The sequence below is a fragment of the Sylvia atricapilla genome, chromosome 9, assembly GCF_009819655.1.
Source record: "Sylvia atricapilla isolate bSylAtr1 chromosome 9, bSylAtr1.pri, whole genome shotgun sequence".
Classification (NCBI taxonomy): domain Eukaryota; kingdom Metazoa; phylum Chordata; class Aves; order Passeriformes; family Sylviidae; genus Sylvia; species Sylvia atricapilla.
In genome coordinates this window covers 23,874,034-23,898,206 of record NC_089148.1, presented here as the reverse complement: position 1 = coordinate 23,898,206, position 24,173 = coordinate 23,874,034, and the positions used below count along the sequence as shown (strand labels likewise).

Here is a 24,173-nt window from a genome sequence, read left to right as displayed (position 1 = left end):
AGTATAGTCTAGAGATCATTTAATAAAATTCAATATATATTAAAATGAGAAACATACCTACTACCTTCTTTCAAGAGTGCAATAGCAATCCGGATTCGATTTCTTAGGAAGATCAGCATCAGTATGATTATGACCTCAACACCACAAAGTATTATCACTGTAAACAAGCAAATAAAGAAGTCAGATTTATCAACAACCAAACCAATATGCTGCCTCTGTAATTTTTTCCTTGTAATTTGAACTATTGTCCATGAACTCTGTAAAATTCTCTGTTTGACCAGTTTTGTCCAACTGCACATGCCAAACTTCAATCCCATTTCATAGGTTTCTAAGTCCCATTCTCAAAAAATTCTATATGCAGAGAGTTAGTCAGAATGTGCATGACCCTGATATTTATATTTTTGACAGAAAAATGGAACATATAGTTGTCAAGAAAAGATAAAAATTTACTTCAATGTCACTGCAGTATCTAGCCTTAGATAAAGTTCATCCTTTACAAATTCTACTTTCCATAAACTAGAATTTTGCTCATAATACAAGCATTTGTTCATACAATGCTGCTGGTCATTTTCAGTATTTAGATAATTAAAAATAGGAGATGAAGAGTCAAGTTTTTCATGGAGCGTGCATTTTTCTGATGTATGTTGTTCTAAAATGTAAATGTGCTAAAATCAATAGGCTTGTTTGAGTATTAACCTGGCATGAGCTCCTTTCACCTGCGTTTAAGAAAAAAAAAAAAAAAAAGGAAGAGACTAAGATAGGACCATTCTGGACAAATTACTTTCATCTTCCAGTTGTGTTACTGGAATCATGTTTTGATATTAGAGAGCTGAGAGCTCTTAGTTATAAGCAGTATTTGAATCATAACTCTGATTTCAGAAGAGTCTACTTCTGTCTGATTTCCATTTGTGTTGGTTCAAAACCTACTTTTGCAGTAGAAAGTAAGAAAATTCTGTGACCTTCACCTAGAGAATACTGAGTCTTTAATGCCTGAAGCACTCATCCTCTGACTCTTGAGACATATCCATTTATTTTTGGTGCTTCAGATTGTTAGACAACACTTAAACCAGCCCAGTAGGGGCAGGTTGTTCTATGTAGCAGGATCTGTGTCCTCCAGCTGAAACCAAGAAGTTCCGTGGAGGGACAGAATAAAGAAGGGACAGTACCCTTAAGTATCCCAAAACTTGTAAGTTTGAAGGTTTGCAAAGCAAAATTTCAAAACTTGAAGGTTTCCAAAGGAAGACGAGGTTTGGCTTTAGGTCCCACAGCTTAGACATAGTCTCGGAATATCAGACCCAATAGTCACAGATGCTGTTGAATTGCAATCCCAAATAATATCCCTGGCAACAGAACTGCAAGTGGCAAGTGATTGCAGTGGTGCTCAGAGCCATAGACCTTGTTCAGAACAAAGATTTTGTTAAATACATTTCAGTACCATTTTCCCATGAAGGAATATGTAACAGGTTTCTTTAAAGCTGGTCTCATTCCAATTTGGCTGTGTTAGATGAATTCACTTGTTCAAAACATTGTGGAAAAGGCAAGTAATGTCAGTACATGATGAGTTCTAGACTAGGACTCTATGTTTTCTTCAAGGATATGTAACTATTTACTTGCTGGGTGATTTTGGAAAGGCAATTTAATTCCTGAGTACCTCAATTTACTCTTGTGAAAGCGACACTATACTCTAAATAAACTATATACTGACTGCTAAGAATCAGGCAGGGGAAGAGTTTGAAGAGTTACAAGAAAAGAACGCACAATAAAGTCCTAATATTCTTTAGGGAGAGCACACTAAAAAGTTCTGCCTCAACAATATATATAGAAGATGCCTTATAAGCTCGATGATCCAGCACAGAAGTAAATGACAACATAAACAAGAGAAAGGATTTAAGCAGTACGCTACTATTATATTAATTTAGCTACCAATAGCGAGAGGCGGTGTTTTTGATTATGACCCATTCATCATTAACTAAAAGTCTGTTTGTCTTCTAATAGAGCAGTAACAGGAGGGCAAGTAATATTTGACAGTTATTTCTTCTCTTTTCTGCCCCTCCTTTCCTGGGGAGGAATGTGTATGCTGCAGATTGTTCTGACGGTTTCAGGTCAAAACCGGGCGGAAACATCAATTTGTGTAGTGGTTTCAGGTTCATCAATTTCTGTTTCCTGAATTTTGTATAGTGGTTTGAGTGCCTACTAAAATTATTTACTCTTGTTCTGCTGTGAGGTAGGATTAGGAGAAAAGCAAAGCAGGCTCAAAACTTAAAAGGGTATAAAGACAGGTTTATTAACAATACTACAAGAGAGAGAAAAAAAATAATGAGAAACAGAATAAAACCTTCAAAACCCTTCTCCTTTCCCCACAACTTTCCTTTCACATCTCACACACAACATATAGAGACAAAATTTTGACCTCTAGGTCAGTTTACCACCTATAAAATAGTCTTTCATCAGTTCATTTAGAGAGAGAAGTCTCTTTTGATCTGCCATGGAAACTTCCCAAAAGACAAAAACAGTCAATATTCAAACCTAGTCACTGATTGGTTTTGCTATAACTTTCTTGGAAAAATCACTTCTGTGCAAAAACAGCACAGTTATCTTGTTCCAGCAGGATTTTGTTCAAAATAGTTTATCCCAAAATCTTAGATCAGACTCCAAGAAAATTCAGTAACACAAGTGTAAACTGACAGGAGACCTCATTGTGGTCTTCAACATCCTCACAAGGGCAAGGAGAAGGGCAGGGACCAATCTCTTCATTCTCATGACCAGTGACAGGACTCAAGGGAACAGCTGGAGCTGGGTCAGGGGGATTTAGGCGGGAAATCAGGAAAAAGTTCTTCCCCCAGAGTTAGGCACTGAACAGGCTCCCCAGGGCAGTGGTCATGACCCCAAGGTTCCCAGAGCATCAAGGAACATTTGAACAATACTCTCAGGCACAGGGTGGGATTGTTGGAGTGTCCTGTGCAGGGCCAGGAGCTGGATTTGATGATCTTGATGGACCCCCTTCCAACTCGGCATATTATATGATTCTAAGACACAAAGAAGTGTAGTTATTAATGTGACTTATTAATCCCATTTCCAGGGCTCTCAAAGAGGGAGAAAAAAGAATCTGAGAGAGAAAAGTACCCCTCCTTATGCAACATCATTATGACAAACTAAATTGTTGCCTTCTGCTTTCCCCATGATGAAGACTGAACACACAGGAAACGTCCTACAGGAAGTAGAATGCTAATAACAAAATTCTTTTTCACTTTTATCACTAGTGTGACCTCTCCCCTTACAAATATACCAGTCTCTTTGGAAAAAAGCACATCTTTACACAATACAGAGAAAGGGAATTCTCTGAGCAACACGAGCAGAGGAGGAGATTTAACAAGGCAGAAAGCGTATCAAGATACTGATTGATTTTCCTGAATATCCATTAACAGATACCAAATTTAAAGGGCACTTACTAAATGCTAACCATGTTTGCCTCAGTTGCAGGTAAACTTTGAAGTCTGTCTGGAATCCAATATCATAAACAGTGAGGTCAGATCCAGGTATTCCTTTAAGATGATCATACTCCCAGTAACAATGCCAGATGCCTTTTAAAAAACAATCAATATAATAGGAGTGTGTCTGAAGAGTGCAAAGACAAATTAAAAAAAATCTTACAAGCCAAATGTTTTCCATTTGTATAAGCTAGGTAAGCAAAACGCAAAAATGTATCAGTATGAGACTAGCCAATTATGATATCATATATATGGGAAAGAAATATCAATACAAGTGATTACAGATTAAGCGTACTGTGCATAGGTAATGCAGGTTACTACATCTGCTGCTAAGTATCAGCACAGTTGGAGTCTTACTACATTTTACTGCCATTTATGTCCTTTTCACTTAATTGCGTCTAAAACTAGGCATTAATTCACCCATTTGTACTATTTAATTGAAGTAACTACTGATTTTCCTGGCTCAGACTTCAGCAGTAAGAAAAAATAGTCTCAGAGGCTAGAAAATTACACCTACCATAACCTATAATTCCAATCACACCAAAGATGAAAATCCAGAAGAGAACTCCAGCTGTGAATCTCAACAACACAAGGAAGAGCAGACTCAGCATCATTGCAATGAACAGCCCACTAGAAAGTGAAGAAACAGAAACATAGGGAAAATGAGTGTGAGAATCTACTCACTTTCTTGCATTCCTGTTACTCCAAATGAGAGCCACTTCATCTCACATAATAAATAGCATGATTTGTAAAAATGTATTTCAAAATCTTTGCTATGAAATACATTCTCATGGCTATTATCAGCAATTACAAACAGCTTAAAGATGATGATCTCACAGGGCAGAACCTTGAAACGTGCACTAGGTTCTCAGGCTGGTTGAATGGGATTAATATAATGCCTTTTTTGTCACTTATACCAGCTGAAAAACTCACTGCCTTTTTCAGTGCAGTCTAATCTACAGTACAGAAAGTTAAATTGGAGGAATACCTATGAGTGAGGAAGTTGCTGGTTTATGTCCTCCACAGAAAATCCCTGCTTGCAAAAAACGATGTTACTAAACAACATTCTAGGAGCTTCCTAGGTGTTGCAAGGGACCCTGATTAGTGGGAGACTGGACAGAGCAAACAACACATCTCAACCAATGTGGCTCCCATGTCCTTCTCCCCTTCATTGTTTCTGGACAGCGAGTTATATAGATCCACGACATAGTTTAAAATTACAGGGTACACAAAGAATGCAAGCAAGCCTAATTTACCTTAGTCTTAAGGTGGCTACGTTTTCAGTGCTACAATACTACATTTAGAAACCCACTATTCCCTGGGCCACCTTAATGTGAAATGTGAATTTCTGCTGCACCATACCCAGAGGCCTGCAGGCCCAGTGGGCTCCAGAGGCTCACAGGTCCTGCAGGGCAAAGGGCTAAGGCTGGAATTGCTCATCCCCCAATAAATCATGTCCTCGCTCTCTGCAACACCTAGGTAAAAAAACCAAATTAAATTTAGGAGGATTCAAGAGGTTAGGAGGACATAATTTCTACTCGTCATCACTTCTATTAATCAGAAGTGGAAACGATCAGGGCACTATGATGCACAGAAAGAAACTGTTAAGAGCCTTTCTATGGAGCCCCTAGGAAAGAGGTCTACAGTGCCTTCTCTTCATCAAGATTATAGTAAATACAATATAATGTAATGTAATGCAATGTAATGTGATGTGATGTAATATAATATAATACAATATAATATAAACACTACACTATACAATAGTATTTGGTTTTATCTCACTCTTAGAAAGCAAGTCAGAAAGGAAAAATTATTGCAAAAGACTTTTTTACTCCATGAGGCTTTCTAAACTATTATGAAGAAAGCAATATTAATATTAAGCCCATCAAACAAATATCCACGTCCGGTGCTTCAAAGAACATTTAGTGTCCTCTTATTTTTAGTAGTTGTTACATCAGAATTTTTTATTAGTACAGACTCAAAAAAATTAAACCCCCTTTTTGCCTGTGTTCAGTAACTTTTCTTCTGAATGTTCCCAGCTTATTCAGCCAATAACCAAAGCTGAAAAATGGGGCAGCCTGATCATAAAAAAAGACATCAGCTTATTTAATCAAATCTTTGTAAGCTTGTCTTAAGTCCTACTGCTTTAAAGGCTTCCTGATGTACTTTCCTTTTCTGAATGACTTACTGAAATTCAGAATGTATTCCTAAAGAAAAGTTGTAGTTTTGGAGCTACATCTTGAGAGCCGTAAATTACCTTTACCTAAAGTTATCTTTAGCTATACATGAGTCCTAGTAACACCAAACTGAGTACACAGTAGCAACTAGAACTAGTCTTTGGCAGACTAGTTCCCTTAAACTGAGGCTTAAATCAGTAGTTCTTTTGGGATATGCTAAAAAAGACTACAGCAATAGGACGTTTAAATTTTAATTCAGCCTCCCTTCACTGTCAAGTCTTCACTGTGATCACCCAAACTCTGGCACTTAAGTATATTTGTCCAGAAATCATTTGATCTATGCTATCATTTGGTGAAAACTGTGAAAAAAACTCAACCCAACTACTTTACAGTGACAACACTTCCTCACAAAAAAAATACCATATTTGAAATGTGGAAACTTGCTTCAATACTTACAATTTCTGTTCAAAAAAATGTTCAGTTGCATGTCCAGTAATATCTCCTTTGCAAGAATCTGTCCCATAAGCCTGATTTCAGTAAGAGATAGAGACCCAAGCTTGCTGAATATCAGTGAGCTTCCTGCTACTAAATATTGTGGGTGAGTATCAGACTGTGAGAAAGTTGTCTTCACACCAGTGACTGAACACCTTTAAGAGCTGACAGCTCATGTTTCTGAACTGACAAAATCTCTGTATTATTATCTAAAGTATGTATTAATTGTCGTGGATTTGCATTCAGGATTGACTAATGTATGCTTAACTTGCACATGTTACAGGTTTTCACTTGGCGACAACTTCTGTTCATGTTTAAACAGATCAACACTCTGGTCCATCAAAATCAATACTAATGGGCTAGGAATTCACAAATACCTACCTGCTTCAGCAAAGTAGCTACTTCTCTTGTTTCAGAGCTGCATTTTAATTAATTAGTGATTAATGAATATTAATTGTAAGATAAAGTTAATACCGTTAAATAATTTTTGTTCTTGACATCGCCTGCTGCATTTGGTTTATGGATTTATATTGAATTTAGGGATTATAATGGATTTAACTGTATATTGCTTGTATGAATTTAGAAACTATCTGTTTTATATATGTACTAGTGACACTTGGCAACAGCAACTGGCTTGAAAGTCACTTAATTATGATTTTTCGGTTTTGGAATTGCCACATACTCAGGTGCTAGAACAGAACATTGCACCTCCTGATTTTCTGTCTGGCAGGACATTAAAAAGCTATTCCAGATACACTGATATGCTGTGTATGTATGCTGTACTATCCTTACCTCATGCAGAGACCCATAACAATCTTATTATCATGTGTGATGAAAGGAAATTAATTGCTCCTTATGTTTTAAAGTAGGATTTGTAGCAAATACATAGATGATCTAATTTTTTATTCCCTGCACACTCCAAAATTAGTTTGGAAACAGTGAAAATACAAAAAAAACCAAAACCACCTTACATTAAAATCCAATACCAAGAAATGGCATAGTCTTCAAAAATCTTCATTCCAACTGATCTTGCATCCAGGACATTATTGATGCCACTGAGAAAAGAAAAATCAAAGAAAAGGTTGCTTCAGGCAGCAAAAGAGAATTTATTTAAACAACAAATAGGATCAGTGAAAGAATTTGAAATATCTTTGGCAGTGATTCTCTGCAAGTGTGGAAAAAAATTCTTTAAAAAGGCTTTATTGTCAGAACTGCTTATTTTGTCACAAGACAAGTGTATACTATGAATATCTGCAATGCACCAAGTGAAAAACAGTTGTGACCCTAGAACTGCTAATAGTATAGAACCAGAAAACATGGCAGTGAAGCAACTTCATGGACCGGTTCTTCTACCCTGCAGAATGTTTGCCCATAAAATTGTTTTCTGAAGAATAGCCCAATACATTACTTTTTACCAGATGCAGGAGCACTCTAATGAGGTGAGATGCCCGAAGTACAAGGCCAGCCCATGGTAGTGGAAAGGTCAGCACAGAACAGGATAGCCAAGGCCATTCTGGCTGGCCTGAGTCCTGCAGCATGAGAATTGCATTTCGAACCTCATTTAACTTTCTTTGCAAAACTTATTTTTGCTAGGAAAAACAAGAATTATTTCAACAAATGACTGAGACCATCAGACTAAAACTTTTTGCTGTTTTTGCTCCATTCTGCACACCACAGTGCTGGATTTCCTTAATGGAACTTTGGAAGTGCTCAGCCACAGAAAGACCATTTACTACCAACTCTTGATTGGGTATCCTCAGTCATTTGCTGCAACAGATTCTGATTTTTTCCATTACTAAATTATTGCACAGTCTCAGAATCCAACAAACACTGAAGAAGAGTAAAACCTACTTTGCAGCTTCCCTGAGATCAGTTACATTTCTTGTTTTCCCTCTTCCATCTTTGAATGTAGTCTGATTTGCCACGGTCAACACACCATTCTTCGTGGAGAAGTCTGGGAAGCATCTCTTCAGAACTATTCAAAATATCAAAACAAAGCCTGCATATTACATTTCATGATGAGCTCCACTTTTATCAATGTGTGTCTTGTAACATATTTAACTGATTTCAGATTCACAGTCAATTTTTTTCAGTTGATTATCTAACAATATGTTGACTTTGACAAATCTTAAGGAAGAGCCATTACATTCAAGATTATGATTTTTATTCTCTGGGTTTTTTTGTCTAAGCTCAGGCAGGGTGGGATCATAGATTTCAGCTGGAGAATCTAGTTCTTACCAAGTAACAACAGAACTACACATAGGAGTTTAAGAATTTGTAATAAATGTGGAACCTAGTCTCTGTCAGTATCTGGTCAGCTTATAAAATCTGCAGCTTCTCAAATATGCTATTTTATGGTAATAATCAGACCAGCCCCCAGGGACAGATTCAACTTGACTGGTCACGAATCATATTAGCCCCCAAAACAATATATAATAGCAAGTGTCAGTTTCCTTATATGCCAGATGAGCTCCAGTACCAGCCACTATCACTAGATATTCTTGGAGATGAAGCAATGGAAAAAAGACAAAAACAACTGGTTAGAGAGAGGGAAGAGGAGATAATAAAAAAGTGAGAAAATGAGAGATGTTTGCATACTCATTTACACTGCCCTGTTCTTTGCTGCAAAATGTCCTTGGTTTCATTCCAAAGAGAAGAGCAGGTGAGTCCTCCAGAGCTGTACTTCATGTAACCATTCAGTGCTTTCCTTACCAGATTCCAACAAATACCCATGCCAGGGCTCAATATTCAGTCTGGTGTATTTCTCCCAGCAATTACTCTGACTAAATGATTCAGTAACATATCTTAACATATCTTTTTCTCTTTCTGTAATCTTTACCTCTTGATGTAATCTAAAAGAATATAAGAGCTTCTTTGCAAATTATTTCATGTCTTTTGGGTTGGTACTTCAGTTTTCATACAAATTCATACTATGTTTTAAAACATTAATCCATATTTCCTCCTTTTAATCACCTGTTCCTGGTTTATGTGATCCCTATTTTAAAGTATGGCAAAAATAATCAGCAATTTCTTATTTACCTAAGAGTCGGGGTCAGTACTACAGTTGTGCAGCTGAGATGAGCTCTGAGATCAGTGGTTATCTATTCAGAAACACTTGCTGACATTTTTTGCCCCTTAATTCCTCTGTATGCCCTGTGTAGCCAGCATTACACTCAAAAGAGAGTTGCATTGCAACTGCGTTGAAGTATTATTTGAACTTCAACAGCTGGCCATATAATCTTTCCAAGATTCATACCATTTTCTTTATGCCAATGGCATTGCTTGGTCTTGTTTTGGAAGGCACAATTTGAGTTGAAGAGCTTTTGTTATCAGTGATGATATAAGAGCAAGAGCTCAGCTTGACTTGATCACATGCTCAATGTTCCAAGATGACTTAGAAAAAATATTAATAAATATTTATATTTTCCAATTTAATTGATTTATACTGAATGGATGTCAATGTCAAATAACATACAGCTCCTAGTGATGTTGCCACAAAACACATTTCAGACTGGAGTTCTGCTTTAATATGAATTCTCACAATTTGCTAAGATGCGTATAAGAAGTAGAACCACTCACAAGGCCTGCTTGGAATGATCATCGAAGGACAATCTTCATCACGTAAGACTTGAGCAACAGACTAAAAAGGGGAAAAATAGGAATGCTGAATACATAGCAGTATTACTAGAGTTGTTTCTCACCCAGTCTGCAGCTTTGCAGCCTCCTCCCCAAATCTCACTGGTGGAGTTGCAAGATACATCTACATCTGAGAATCCAAATTGTGATCTGAAAAAATACTATTATTTTCTTTTCCAGTGACATAAAAGACCTTTGGATCAGCATCTAAGCCAGAACTGAATGGGCAATCGTTTCTTGCATACCCTTTATCTTTTCCCTTGAAGAAAAGTAAGAATTTAACCCAATTAATGTAGCTGAATTGCAAGATGTATTAAAGATGGGAGAAGTAACATAGTACATTTGAGTGCAAAATCAGTTACATGAAGGATAGATTAATTTTCTTAACTACTTTCCAAGTAGTTATAGATGACTTAGGAGCCTTAAGAATTGGTTTGAGACACTCCACTCTACTGCCATGGGATACCTAAGTACTAAAAGACACTGCTTGCCACAGTACTGCAACTACATGAGTAGCTGCAGATGGTCTTTTAAGCAAACTGCAATCATTTGGAGAGTGGGGGATTTAGCATCCATTCAAGACCTTCAGCCTGGATTAAATAATTGTCAACTCACATAAATGGGACATCTCTTTATATGCTAAAATCAGAATTATTCAAATCTTCGATGCAGCTCAGTAAAATCATGTATATTACATACTTCTTAAAGAAAAATGTACTTTATCATCTACAGATACATACACACCTTGCGAGGATTGTTAAAACCAGGTTTGCAGAACTGCCTGAAGTAATTCCACTGATCTGGTCTATATCTGTAGGAAGCTTGAACATCAATGTAGGTTGCAAACCTGTCTGGGCACTTTGAGACACAAAGCTGCAAGAAAAGAAAAAGTAGGTAAAGATACACTCTGGGTAGAGAAGGGTAAGGAAAGCTGGTGTAATGAAAAAGCAAGAAAAATATCACTGCCCTCAGTAACATTTACTGCAGGATTTAGAAAGGATATGTTGTCCTTTTGATTCCCTAAATGAATACTTCTAGAAGTCTTTGATAGAAAACACTTCCAAAGTGTGCTCTCCTCATATCTGGCATACCAAGCCTCACTCTATATCTTCTTAGGTTCTACATACTCTGATAGGTAAGAAGAGCTTCCAGTCTGTTGAAAAGAGTATTATTTATTTTTTTTGGACAGCAAGAAAAAATCTGTCAGGTCCTCCTCTACATCTATCAGCAGCAGTATATATGAGCAAGGTGGTGTGACACTACTTTCACAGGATAAATGCAATTTCTTTCTACTACATGTATAAGGAGAACTTTATTTAAAGAAAGTCTCACTAAAATCAAAAGTCTAAGATAATGTTGTTTCTACATAACTTCTTCAATCAGTTATAGCTCTACAAATATTGTCAAGTTAGGTGTAAATCACTCAAAAGTGAATTTTAACTGAGAACTAAGAATGGATCTTCCCTACTTAGAACGCCAGGGGGTGCACATGTCAAGAATGAAGTTCACATGACTCAAGGTACAGACATTATAAGCTGGATCCATGTGAGAAATCAGGTGAGGATTGGGGTTTATTGAATGCATCCACTAAGAAGTTGTGATTTATATTTAGGATATGAAGAAGTGGCTGCCCTGGTAAACAGACTCTGAAGGTTCTGCTGGTCTCTGGAATTACACAAGTAGACAAACATTCTGACTCAGTGTTAAGACTGTGAGGTGGTTTGAATTCCATCTTTACAGCAAGTTTCAGCCTTTCCTAGAAGGCAGTTTGTTTCCAAAGCTGTGCTATCCACCCTTTGCAAAGTTCTGCTGTCCAAGTACCAGAGAGACATTATGCACAAAAACTGTATTTCATGTCAAGGGCATTCCATCATAAGTAATTCAAATAAAGAATTTTGGGAAAAGGTCTTGCACTAATCCTTAGAGCATGGCAGATACTGCAAGAGGGTCCTTCTAGATGAATACTTCAGTCCTATGGACTATGCACAGGCCGAGGAACAAAGAAGAGTTTTGTCCTTGCTGGGGCAACAGGTGACTAACAAGTACACACTTTGCTATCAACTGTCATCTGTGAAACAGGCAGTGAAATGTGCTGTCTATGGAGCCAATGGACTCTAAGAACAGCTTTCAAAACCAGTCTTATTCAAGAACTGAAACTCTTCTCACGTTAGTTCTTGGGGTTTTATCCTCCTGCTATTTATATGTATAGGCAAGGAATGAAGGACCCTGTTTGCAGTTCCAAAGAGGAATGATCAAAAAAAATGTTCTTCAGCATTTTCCAAAAAGACCAGTAATTTAACCATCCACAGTAACAAACAGCATTCAAAACCAGCATTCTTAGTTTTGAAGTTGTTGCATATTTGAAAATGAACAAAATAACTACTCTGCTACAAAAACCACTCCTTCAACAAGTATTCCACTCTATTTGATTCATGGCCATTGCCAACAGCACCAGTCAAATCCCATACAATGACCTCATATTTATGACTGAACTGTTCTAGTAAAAGAGTCTAAAGGCTGTAGGGTAACAGTGTCAGTGTCTGCATGTGGACAGATGGGGATTCCTGAAGCAAATCCGCAGCTGATGGAGCAAGTTTTCTTTCTGACAGCAACTAGCCAGTGTTAAGGTTCTTGCTCTTTCTTTTTGGAGATTTCCATGTTTTATGGTCAGGAAAATGGTCTTGTAAGAAAGATTAGGAGGTTAATCTTAACCCACACAAATGATGTGACTAGGTTTATTTCCCAACTTCATGAGGAGTCACAGCACAACAAACAGAGTGCAAATTGTGGCACAAGGCAAGAACAAGCTTTCAAAATCTTCACTTTTTAAAGAGCCGTAGGCTCTAACCACACCCAGATACTCCTGTCACTGGCATCATGCACAATTTCTTGAACATGTCTAGCTTTAAAAACCTTAAGTATAAATCAATTTTTTCTGCATGCACTGAATATTACTGGACAGTTGCCTGTGATAAAGTCATAAATAATAAATTGCCATATTCAAGTCAGACTTTTTTTGCCTACTCTTAGCCAAAATGCACAATCTTGTGCATTTCCATTTCATTTTTTTTGTCACATGCTACAGAGAGTGTGTGCTACAAGTCATTTATAAAGCAATCATGTTATATTTTGAAGGACATGAATGTCAATTCTTAAATCCAAACAAATTCATCTCACATTTTTAAGCACCATGACTAAGATGCAGGGAAAATATTTTATCTCTACATTTTCACTCACCTGTGTTGTAGGGCACTGTAGGTTGATTAATACTACGGGGCTGGCACATTTCAGGATGTTGAAGTAAAACAAAATGGTCTTGTTCCTACAGAAATGGATATATAATTATAACCACACATATAGGTGCTTATACATCCTTGTATTCTGAAATGCATTGATATTTAAATTCTATTACTGCAAACATCCATATTGCAAACACAAGACAAAAAAAAAATCCCAAGCAGACCCCGAAAGTTTCGCATCAAGACATCTATGATACCTGAAGTATTTGCTCTAAAGATAAGCTTTTCTCTGCAGCAAGATTTGAATCTGAAACACTCCATGTATCTGTAGCCCTGCCTCGAGAGGTGAGGTCTGTAAAATAACCCTGCAAAAACACCACAGTCTCTATGCAACCAACATCCTGTGTATGCACTGCATGCAAACTCACCATCAGCAAATGCCTCACTGTAAAAGCTGCCTAATTTTTGTTGATCAGAAGGTGGCACCAAAATCAATCATAAGCTTTTTATGGTTGGAAACCAAAAGCAGCTGTCCAGAAAACAGAATATAATAGCATCCACTAATAACACTGACAAGATCCCCCTTGATATAAATAAGAGTCAATCTGTCAGTCCCACATATTTGACATCCACTGGAACTTGGAGCCTTGTGATTGCTGTCACTTAAATCTGGATTAGTTGGAAACTGAGGACCCCAAGATCTCTTGATTTAAAGACTTGTGTTTTGAAGACAGCAAAATGTGCTGTTAGTCTTCACTATGTCAGAAGATTATCAGACAGCTCTAGTGAAGACAATACGGCAGTAGACCTGCCCTTTTTAAACAGGACTGCAAAGCCAGCTAGTCAGGATTATGCAATGTCCCTGTATGAAATGGTGCATATGCTCCCCTATGGACTATGAAGGACCACCAAGTTGATCAAAGAGATGGAGCATCTCTCCCATGAAAAATGGCTGAGAGAATTGGGACTGTTCAGCCTGGAGAAGAGATGGCATCAGGGGTGGCTCAACTGTGGCTTTCCAGTACCTGAAGGAAGCCTACAAAAAATATGGAGATTATGCTATGAAAATATGAAAATATGCTATTTACAAGGGCCTGGACTGATAGGACAACAGGGAATGGCTTCCCACTGACAGAGCAGGTTTAGATGGGATATTGGGAAGAAATTCTTGGCTGTGAGGGTGGTTAGGCACAGGTTGCCCAGAGCAGCTGTGGCTGCGCCGTCCCCGGAAGTGTTCAAGGCAAGGTTGAACAAGGCAACCTGGTCTACTGGAAGGTGTTCCTGGCCATGAATGAGGGTTTGAACAAGATGTTCAGAGAAAACATTGATGCAACATCTTTCTTCCCTGGGCAGCTATTTTCATGTGTAAGCACTCTGTTGGTATCAACTAACTAATTTAACTCTTAAGATTCAAAATCTAAAATGACTGAAAAACAGAGATAAGTAAACAGAGCCATTTGGCTCTATTTACCTCTTGTTTATCCAAGGAGGATGTGGTTACACAAGCACCAGAAAAAAAAAAAAAAAAAAAAAAAAGAGCCCTTTCACTACAGACTTTCCTGTTATTTGGTGCATGTTGAACAAAACTATTCACCAGGCTACAATGCCTTAAGACTACTCTTATCCCAAGATAGATGAAGAATTACTCCACAGGTTATGAATGACCCAAACTTTGGCAGCTAGAAGCTGTGCCAGCTAGTCAATTTCTACGCAACTGCTGACACAATCTTTAAGTTATATTGATACCTTACAAAAAATATTCTCTAAATGACACAAACAACTGCATTACAGTAATAATTTGGATCTGGATATGCAATGGGAAACTAATATATTTCAGAGCTTTATTTGGAATAAATACAGTAAGAGTGTCATTGTCTATTTGACAGAGAGATTTGAAATCTCACATCTTATTCACAGTGCACGAGTAATAAAGGTATGTGAATGGATTTAGTACTCACTCATTGAGGGTATCTCTCTGACCACAGAACTGCCCATAGCTGTCAGTTGGATAAATCACTTTCCTGGGGTCCCCGTGCACCCAAGCTGCAAAATATACAACTTCTCTTAAGATTTTAGTCAAGTGTTCACAGTTAATAATTAAAACTAGCTAGCATGAAAATGTATAACTTCTAAAGTAACATTTTATACTTTGTTGATCAACACCGAAGAGTACAGATTAGTAGACTTCCTAATGAAAAACTAAATGCAAAGCACAGTAAACTGTACTAAGATACAGGTTAATCTGTAAGAAAGAAATCCAATACTCTAAGCCCCCTCCAGCCTGACCTTGAACACTCCCATGGATCCAGGGACAGCCACAGCTTCTCTGGGCAGCCTGTGCCAGGGCCTCCCCACCCTCAACAGGCAAGAATTTCTTCCTAATCTTCAACCTAACTCTGCCCTTTGTCAGTTTAGAAGCCATCTCCTCCTCTCCTCTCACTCCAGGTCCTTGTGCAAAATCCCTCTCCAGTTCTTTTAGAGACCATTTAGGCACTGGAAGGGGTCCTAAGGTCTCCCCAGAGTCTTCCCTTCTGCACACTGAACAACCCCAACTTGTCACCCTGCCTCCATAGCAGAGGTACCTCAGTCCTCAGAGCATTTCTTCTCTGGACTCACTCCAACATGTCAGTGTCCTTCCTGTGCTTGGTGCACCTCAGAGCTGGATGCAGGAGTGCAGATGGGGTCTGACAAGAGCAGAGCAGAGGGGCAGAATCCCCTCCTTCGACCTGCTGACCACACTTCCTTCAACATAGCCCAGGACACGTTTGGCTCTCTGGGTTGGAAGTGTACATGGGTGGCTCATGCCCAAACCTAATCAATCAGCATTGCCTATTCCTTCTCCTCAGGGCTGCTCTCAATCCAAATTGCTTTTCTCTAGCTTCCGTTGCCTGAAATTTTCTATCACAGTTACTTTATGATTGCAAACTTATCAAACCGTGTCATTTTTTTTGAGGATTTTTTAATCAGTAAACACATGGCTTTGAACTTCTCCCTAATTACTTGAAGGAAAGCAGCTCTTCAGAGAAAGACCTTGGGGTCCTGGGGGACAAGCTTTCCCTGAGCCAGCAGTTTGTCCTGGGGGCCAAGAGGCCAGTGGGATCCTGGGGTACTTCAGGAAGAGCATTTCCAGCAGGTCAGGGATGTGATCCTGCCCCTCTGCTCAGTCCTGTGAAGCACATCTGGAGTGCTGTGTCCTGCTCTGGGCTCATCAGGACAAGAGGAACATGGAGCTCCTGGAGTGGAGCCAGCAGAGACTGCAGAGCTGAGGAAGAGCCTGGAGCATCTCCATGCCCAAGAAAGGCTGAGGCTGTTCAGCCTGGAGAGGAGCCCCAGCTGAGAGGGGCCCTCAGCCCCTGTCTGTCTCAGGCCCTCAGCCTGTCAGTGTCTGCAATGAGGGGGCAGACCATGAATCAGGCTTTGCTCCGTGGGCCCAGCAGTGGCACCAGAGGAATGGGAAAGGACTGAGCCCAGGAAGTTCCATCCGAACATGAGGAAGAACTTCCCTGTGCAGTGAACGCCCACTTGAACAGATTGCCCAGAAGAGGGCGTGGAGTCTCTCCACAGCGGATATTTCAGAACCATCTGGACACAATCCTGTGCTGTAGGCTCTGAGATGACCCTTCTGAGCAAGGATGTTGGACCAGATGACCCACTGTGGCCCCTTCCAGCCTTACCCAGTCTGTGATTCTGTGAATTACAATAGATACTGAATGCTAATTCATTGTTTAAAGGCATTACTTATTGATTGGAAAGCTTTGCACAAATACAAGCAAAAGAGAGATTTCAATTAAAAATTCTAACATTCACAAAGCTGCTTCCTCTCTATATGAAAAGGCATTACTATATCTTTGTTTACTTACCCACAACTCCTAATGCAATGTAACCCAAAATGACAACTATGAAGATCACGCAGCAAATAATGTCTGTGCAGTGCCTAGGGGCAAGAAGAAATGCTTTTTTAAAAAATGTGTTTAATATGACCCTTCAAAATCACTAATTGTCATAGGGTGTTTTGACATCCGAATAAGATATTCGCAGCAGCACTTTGCAGAAGTTTTATTCACAAACTCATGTTTGAGGTGTAAGGTCCTGTTTTTGCAGCAAGACCAGCAAATAAATGTGTATGCTTTTTCACTGTAGATGAGAACATATTGAGGAACAGATTTAAATATTGTTGAAACAATACCTTACAACACAGAATCCATGAGATCGCTTATCATATAAGTGATTATATAAGTGGCAAGACATACTTCAGGACATCTGCCTCAGAATTCATTTTTAGCCTCTGCCAGTCTTTCTGTTTTCCAGTCTATGTTTCCTCTTATGGAGAAACATTTTTAACATAAAAGAGATAAAGAGAGCAGATTCTTTCGAACAGCTGGAGAACTTGAAGTGTGTTTCCAAGTGTGAACACTTCTCCAGAGAGGAACAGCTTTATCATCTCACTGAAATAAACTTTTGGTGAGCCTAAGGTGGTACAGGATCCAGGGTCAATATGACAATAACCTAAGATAGGACAACTGCTCAAAATTGAGAAAACAATGCTAAAACAATGCTTCTCATTTTCCCAGCCTCTAGTAAGAAGTAAGCAGTTCTGACACTGCTCAAGCTTGGCTTGATACACTGGCAGTATCATAAAGATATTTCACAAATTAGGATGAACTCCCTAAACAAGTATTTCTATTTATTTCTAAAATTATTAGCTTTCAGAAAGGAAGAAATGCATCCTGCATAGACAAGAATAGTGTGTGTGTTCAAATGATAATATGACAAAGTCAGCAGTGTTCTTCTATGTCATAAATTTTCTCCCAAGAATGGTAAAACTGAAATAACTTGTGGTTCTCTAATTAATTCTTCTCAGTATGGACAGTAAACGCTAGTTGAGAACTTAGCTCTCTACATCTAGAAAAACACTAAAAAATTGCCCATGATTAAAAGTTGGACTTTATGATCTTAGAGGTATTTTTTAACCCTAATGATTCTATGATTTCCTTATATACTTTCTGTGGAATTTCATCCTGCTTGTTAACTAATGAACCTTCTAAGTGGTAACATGCTTTCATCTGCACTTCATAAAACAAAGTGAAGTTAAGCCAGATTGTTCTGGTAGGAGGCTCTGTCACAAAGAGGTATATCAGAACAACTGCACATGTTAGACAGTAGATATTAGTCAAAGCAAGGCACACAGAATTTGCATTCAAAATAAAAGGACTGAAGAGAACACAGCTTAATACTCCCCAGTAATCATCCATCCTCAAGGGTAGTAAAGATGGTGGTATGGATTTAGAAGACTTACAGAATCAAATTCACAAGTTTTGCTAACAAAAAATTTTAACCCCTGTTCGCCAAAAGAATTTAACAGAATGAATTATGATACTTACCTGTTATGAATAGGTCCTCTGAACTTCGGGTCAAATTTCCTTGGTTCACCTGCATTTAAAATAAAACAGTATAAAAACATGTCCTTATTTAAAATCAAATTTGTCCAGAGGGAGGTGTTAACACCAGCCTTTGAAGAGCATCTTCCATATATCCCTACTTAATCAGTTTTGTTAAAATCATTTCATACAGGCAATACCAGTAATCCATCAATAACATTACCTAGGTTTTGAATATGAGATTAAAGCTTTTTTTTACTTCTAACTTAAAAACATTGAGGGCCTCACATTTACCACATGATAAATTACCTTTAATGTACATCCTATGACACCAATGCACAGGTTCAGAACATATTCGAGAAACAAGGATTATGTCTTCCCATAACAGGCTAAATGTGCCTGACAGCGAGTAAATGAACCTACCTCTACAGTTACAGGCTGTGAGCTTCTGATTTTTCTCTAGAATCATAGAATGTTAAAGGCTTATAAGGGACCATAAATATAATCTAGTCCCAACACCTCCTGCCATGGGAGGGACACCTCCTCCTAGACCAGGTTGCTCAGAGCCCCATCCAACCTGGCCTTGAACACTGCAAGGGTTGGGGCATCCACAGCCTCCATGGGCAATCTGTTCTTCATGTGGCTATCCTAGTTAGCACAGTTCCAACTGATTTACTTTACACATAAAAAAGCTATACTAAAAACCTACCAAATACTAACCCACCAACCTGAGATTCCAACGTGAACCTGAATAAGAGAAATTAAAGTATGATCTCACTTGGTAAAGAGCAACAAAAAATGATGGTCAAATTAAAATTTTCACATTTTGAGGCACTGTACAAAGAGGAACAAGCAGTTTTCTATTCAGCAGATCAGAATTTGGATTTTTCATTTTGAATCTAGCTATCCAGCTTTATGGGACATTTTCTTTACAAAGTTCAGTAATTACGAAGATCTGCTGAACAAAACTCTGTGCAATGAAAGATTACTTCTTCATTCAAAGCTACAATACAAATTACTTCTTAAAAGTGCTTTTTCACTGCTTTCTTAAGGATCTCCTCTTCTGAATATTCCTGGTATTACATGGTGCTACTAGCCTAAATTTCCTCCCCTGGGCCCCAAAGAAAAATACTTATTTTGTCAATTAGAGAACAATTCAGCAACTTCTTAAAAGCAGAATTTGCTTATTAAATGCCAGACTTTGTCCTTGGTTTGTATCAGAAAAACCTTATCAAAATACACACAGACCAGTACAATAAACACAGAAGTAAAATCCTATTTACTCTTCATCTGAGGTATTCAGATCCACCTCAGCAAGCTCCAGCAACAAAATATCTTAATACAGATAGATCAAAAAATTAAACTTTGGAGAAGTGATGTATGACAGCAGTACTGCAGATTGGAAGAAGCTATGCTATGATACACGGTCAGGAAAGAAAACATACCATACACAATACCTAATGCTGGGCCAACACTTGTATATTGAATGAAACTTTTTGAACAGAAATTTCTACCAAATAAGTATTTCTACTACAAAATAATTTACTGCCAGAACAAAACCGTACATACCATCACTCCCTATAGACAAGTTCTGGTCTTAAGGCACACTGAAGTCGAACCCCTCTGCTCATTGCTTATACAATCTGCAATGCCCTACATCACAGAGTACTACAAGTTAATCATGCATTAACAGAAAAAAGAACAGAAAAAAGAAAAATACTATTTGTTTAATCTAATTTTATTAACTTAATTCTAAATTAAATTCAAATTCCCTACTTAATTGCTACTATTCCCTAAAAATTCAGAAGATTTTTTGAGGGGTGAGGTGGGAATTATTTCTATTTCTAGTATCTACGTAGTTCCTCATAAAAGCAAACCACTTCCCCAGCTACAAAAGCCCAAATGTATTTAGAAATCAAAATCCAAGATTTAGGAGTTTGGTAGGCATAAGGAAGAAAGCAGTGGTGAGGGGGAACTGACACCTTTCACTAAAATGGAAAACTGGGATTATATTCACTCTTTGCAGATGAGACAGATTTGTTTTACAGGCTGCCTTACAGTATGTAGCTTGTGTATGTTGAAGTAAAATATCATTTAAGAAATAACTCACAAGATATTTATGAATTTTGACCCCAAACAGCATATGAAGTTAATTGTTACACTTTACCACTGTAATAATTTTAAAAAACAACTCTAAATTACTTACTTAATATAAAAATTGACTATATACACATACAAAATTTACATTCCATGTTTAATTTAAATAAACTAGCAAATGACATGCAGGAAAAAATTACAATACTGCCAATAATTGAAGAAGTTACAGAAAACCATTTGAGTCTGGATCCAAGCCCGTTTAAGTCAATTAAAGCAACACAGTTGAAATAAGTGAGATTTAGATCAGGTTTTATGAATAGTTCTAAGAAAGCAAGTAAATTACCATGTTTTCCATAGTAGTTTTCTTCATCTCTATCCATGTTACTGCACCTGGATCAGTTGAACAAGCTGTCTGTGTGAGATACTGACTGTGTACTTCAGTGATGCTAAATAGCACACTTCCCACCAAGCAGAGATACACAAAAATGCTATTTAAATAGATTTAAAAATAAGCTGATTGTCAGGGACTTCTCCAACCAGAAGAGAAATTCACAAAGTAGGCAGGCCTTTCTGTGAATAGAAAGTTATCACTCAATGCCTTGCTCACCTACCCAAGCCAGTCTGTACAAAGAGGAATGACTCTTATCAGCTGGTACTAACCTACACTGTACACGAAGAAGGAAATGGCTGCACCTAAATACTGTTTGTGAAATAAACATACAGAAGTCAATATAACCAAAAAAAACCAAAAACCAACCACCTGATGATTTTCTAACTGAAAATAAGGTATAACACTGTTGGCCACTTTTCTGTAGCCTGTGCTATTGTGACAGTAAATAGTCTTTACATGCAGTAGGTGGCCACATCTTTCCTCCTCTATACATATGACAAGCACCCCAAAGTTCAAGTCATGTAAGTCTAAAATGTAAACTGTTTGTTGTGTATCAAATTTCCAATCTGATAAGTGGAAATCTATGCATAGAAGCAGTCATAATTTACTAAATTACTTTCTTACTAGAACATGCTTTTTGTATTTCTCCACAGCACCAAAGTGCAGAACAGAAGAGGCAACGCTAGAAGGTCTCAGCATTGTTACATTGATACTGTAATGTTTTTATAGTGAAACAAAGTACAAGGCTTTATAATCAATATGTGAATCTGAAAGCCTGAGGCAATCTCTCCTTTGAAGCCACAAAGGAACAGAATCTACATATGGTAATCCTGATCAGAATGAAATTTCCATTCTCTGTGGAATATAATTAAAAAACACCAATTATAGAATTCTGCAATGAGAAACGTGTACACTAGCATATGCACTCCTACAATAATGTACAAGACAAGGCTGAACTACATGCTGGATGGACAAAACCAACATTTTTAAGTCAGCCCTGTCACTGCATAGTACACAATGACAAAGAAGAATAATCTCATATGACATTTAACCAATGATGCCTGTGATATGAAGGCAAAGCCCATTTTGTTACTACAGAACTTAGCAGCAATGTTCTAACATTTACCGAATTAGATATTTAGTATAACCAGTATCAGGCAATCAAGGTAAAAGTAACATGTTGAAGATGCAGACAGATCTCCTGCAAATACTAACTGTTGACTGAACCCTCATACTTAACTACCTCCCAAGAGCTCCTGTCATTCTTTGGCAGATAGAAATAAAAAAGAAATGCAGTGAGGCAAAATGACTGATTTTACTGTGCTCCCACTCAAGTTTGCACCTCTGTGAAAGGCTGCTACACTAAATCTCAAAACAGTAAAGGAACAGAAGGCACTGAACAGACAGTGCTAAGCAAAAATGCACACTAACTAACATGCATTTGGTCAGCAATATATTACTCAACTCCAATAAAATGCTATTTCTAGTTTTATAACCATTAGTTTCTTCATGTTTCTTTCCTGGTCTTTGGTCAACAATTACACATGCCAGTGACTAGAATATGTACAGCTTTTTAAGGAAATAGTGTTTTTATTAGCAAGCCGTTGGACCTTCATGTATAGGCACTGCTCCCATCTACTGGTGCACATCAGTCAGTTCAAGTAATTCAAAGTATTGCTAGAGAAGGCCTCAGCAACAATAAGGCCTCCGTGTACTCAAGCTGCTAATTGAATGCTCAAAGACCCAAGATTCACATGATAATGAATTAGGTTGCTAACAAATGCACAGGGTGTATAAGGATTGAAAGAGGTTCATCCCAGTTATGTTTCTGTAAAAAAATCATATTAAGATTTCGATGTTTCTGCCCAACTGTTCTCAGCAGGATTATAAAAAATTGCAACACAAGTTCCTGCACAACTGATCTATCCCTTTCAGAAGCAGAAACTTCTTAAACATATACAAAACCCTTAACTTTTCAAGGTTTACTGTCTCAATTTTGCAAAGAATTCAAATAAATGTTTGAAATGCATGGCTGTGTAGTAGTAGTCTAATTTTACTTAGAAGATTTTTAGGCTAACTTCAGGTACATTTTAAACCACATGCAATATTCCTTATGCAGAGACAGCCTAATTATCCTAGTAATGTACAATAATACATTATTACTGTAAGATACACATGTGTTGAAACAGTCTATTAACTCAAAAGGTTGACATTAATATAAAACCAATTCTTTCTCTAAGTCTTGTATGTAGTTTACCAGCATACTGGGTTTTTTTTCCCCTCTTTGAAAGATTCAGATACTAGTAATTTTTAAGATCATGTGTTGCATACAGGTAAAACCTTATAAAATAAGGGTCTTGTCACTCTTGTAAAATCATGGCTCAGGCCTGCTACTTCAGCTAAGCAGAAAAGGACCATGGGAAAGCAACCCAGCTGAATTTGAGGTAGAAAAATGAGTTATACAACCATTACAAGTTCACGTCCTGGTTTATAGCGGCTGGTTGGATTATGTTTGTTACATTTTAAAACTATGTAACTGATAATGGGCTAACTGCTTCAATAGGCTTGGTATTTGCCATAAAGCGGCTTTCCTTTGCACCTGCCTGGGGACTCTGTGTTGCTTAGTTTTTATAAAGTCATGCACACATAAATTGCAATTATAATAAAAACACATTTATGATTCCTCTCATGTGTCATAAATCATACTAAGTAGTAGCTGCCTTTAAAATATCTTTTCTATGCCAGCATAAGTTTCTGGACTGCCATTATACTATTCATACTGGCTCATGACTTGGAAAAATGGAAGGGTGAAGAAGGGAGAGGAGTGGTAGATGAGACAAACAAGTCACCTCATCACTTTAGTGTCCTTTTCTTCACAAAGCTGCAAAGATAGAGATCTCAACACGCAAGTTAGTTTCCACCCAGACTTAGTCCAAGTTTCAAAAGTGACTGTTGCTGACTTACAGTGAAGCTGAGGGCATTCCGCACTGCTCACAAACCAAGTGTCGCTGCTGCAAGTCTTACCAAAGGACAGAATAAAGGAAGAGGGGATAGAAAACACAACACAGTGAAAGGCAAGGTTTTAAGGTTTCAAGCAGACCAAACTACTATGTACTATTTAATTTTACCCATCATTCAGACTCCTTTGCTTCCCAAGAAGTCCAGGGCATTCACACCACATAAAGAGAATTGCCTAGGAATCCTGAGGTCAGTAATGACAGTTCAGTAGAGAAGGCTGACTGTTTTTCTACTGTGGTTAAAAAACCAAGCAGTAA

At 37.9% G+C, this 24,173-nt stretch overlaps 1 protein-coding gene across 1 annotated transcript in view; it reads right to left on the bottom strand.

The window, feature by feature from the left end:
• SLC44A5 (solute carrier family 44 member 5) overlaps window positions 1–24,173 on the bottom strand; it is a 61,106-nt gene that overhangs the window by 14,457 nt on the left and 22,476 nt on the right. Inside the window, exons 2-12 of the mRNA XM_066325293.1 lie at window positions 18,414–18,462; window positions 16,893–16,966; window positions 14,991–15,075; window positions 13,031–13,115; window positions 10,538–10,666; window positions 9,737–9,797; window positions 8,009–8,132; window positions 7,129–7,212; window positions 4,006–4,118; window positions 3,450–3,581; window positions 58–157 (exon numbers count right to left, since the gene is read on the bottom strand). Coding sequence (XP_066181390.1) covers window positions 58–157; window positions 3,450–3,581; window positions 4,006–4,118; window positions 7,129–7,212; window positions 8,009–8,132; window positions 9,737–9,797; window positions 10,538–10,666; window positions 13,031–13,115; window positions 14,991–15,075; window positions 16,893–16,966; window positions 18,414–18,462 — 1,036 coding nt within the window. The remainder of the gene's footprint in view (window positions 1–57; window positions 158–3,449; window positions 3,582–4,005; window positions 4,119–7,128; window positions 7,213–8,008; window positions 8,133–9,736; window positions 9,798–10,537; window positions 10,667–13,030; window positions 13,116–14,990; window positions 15,076–16,892; window positions 16,967–18,413; window positions 18,463–24,173) is intronic.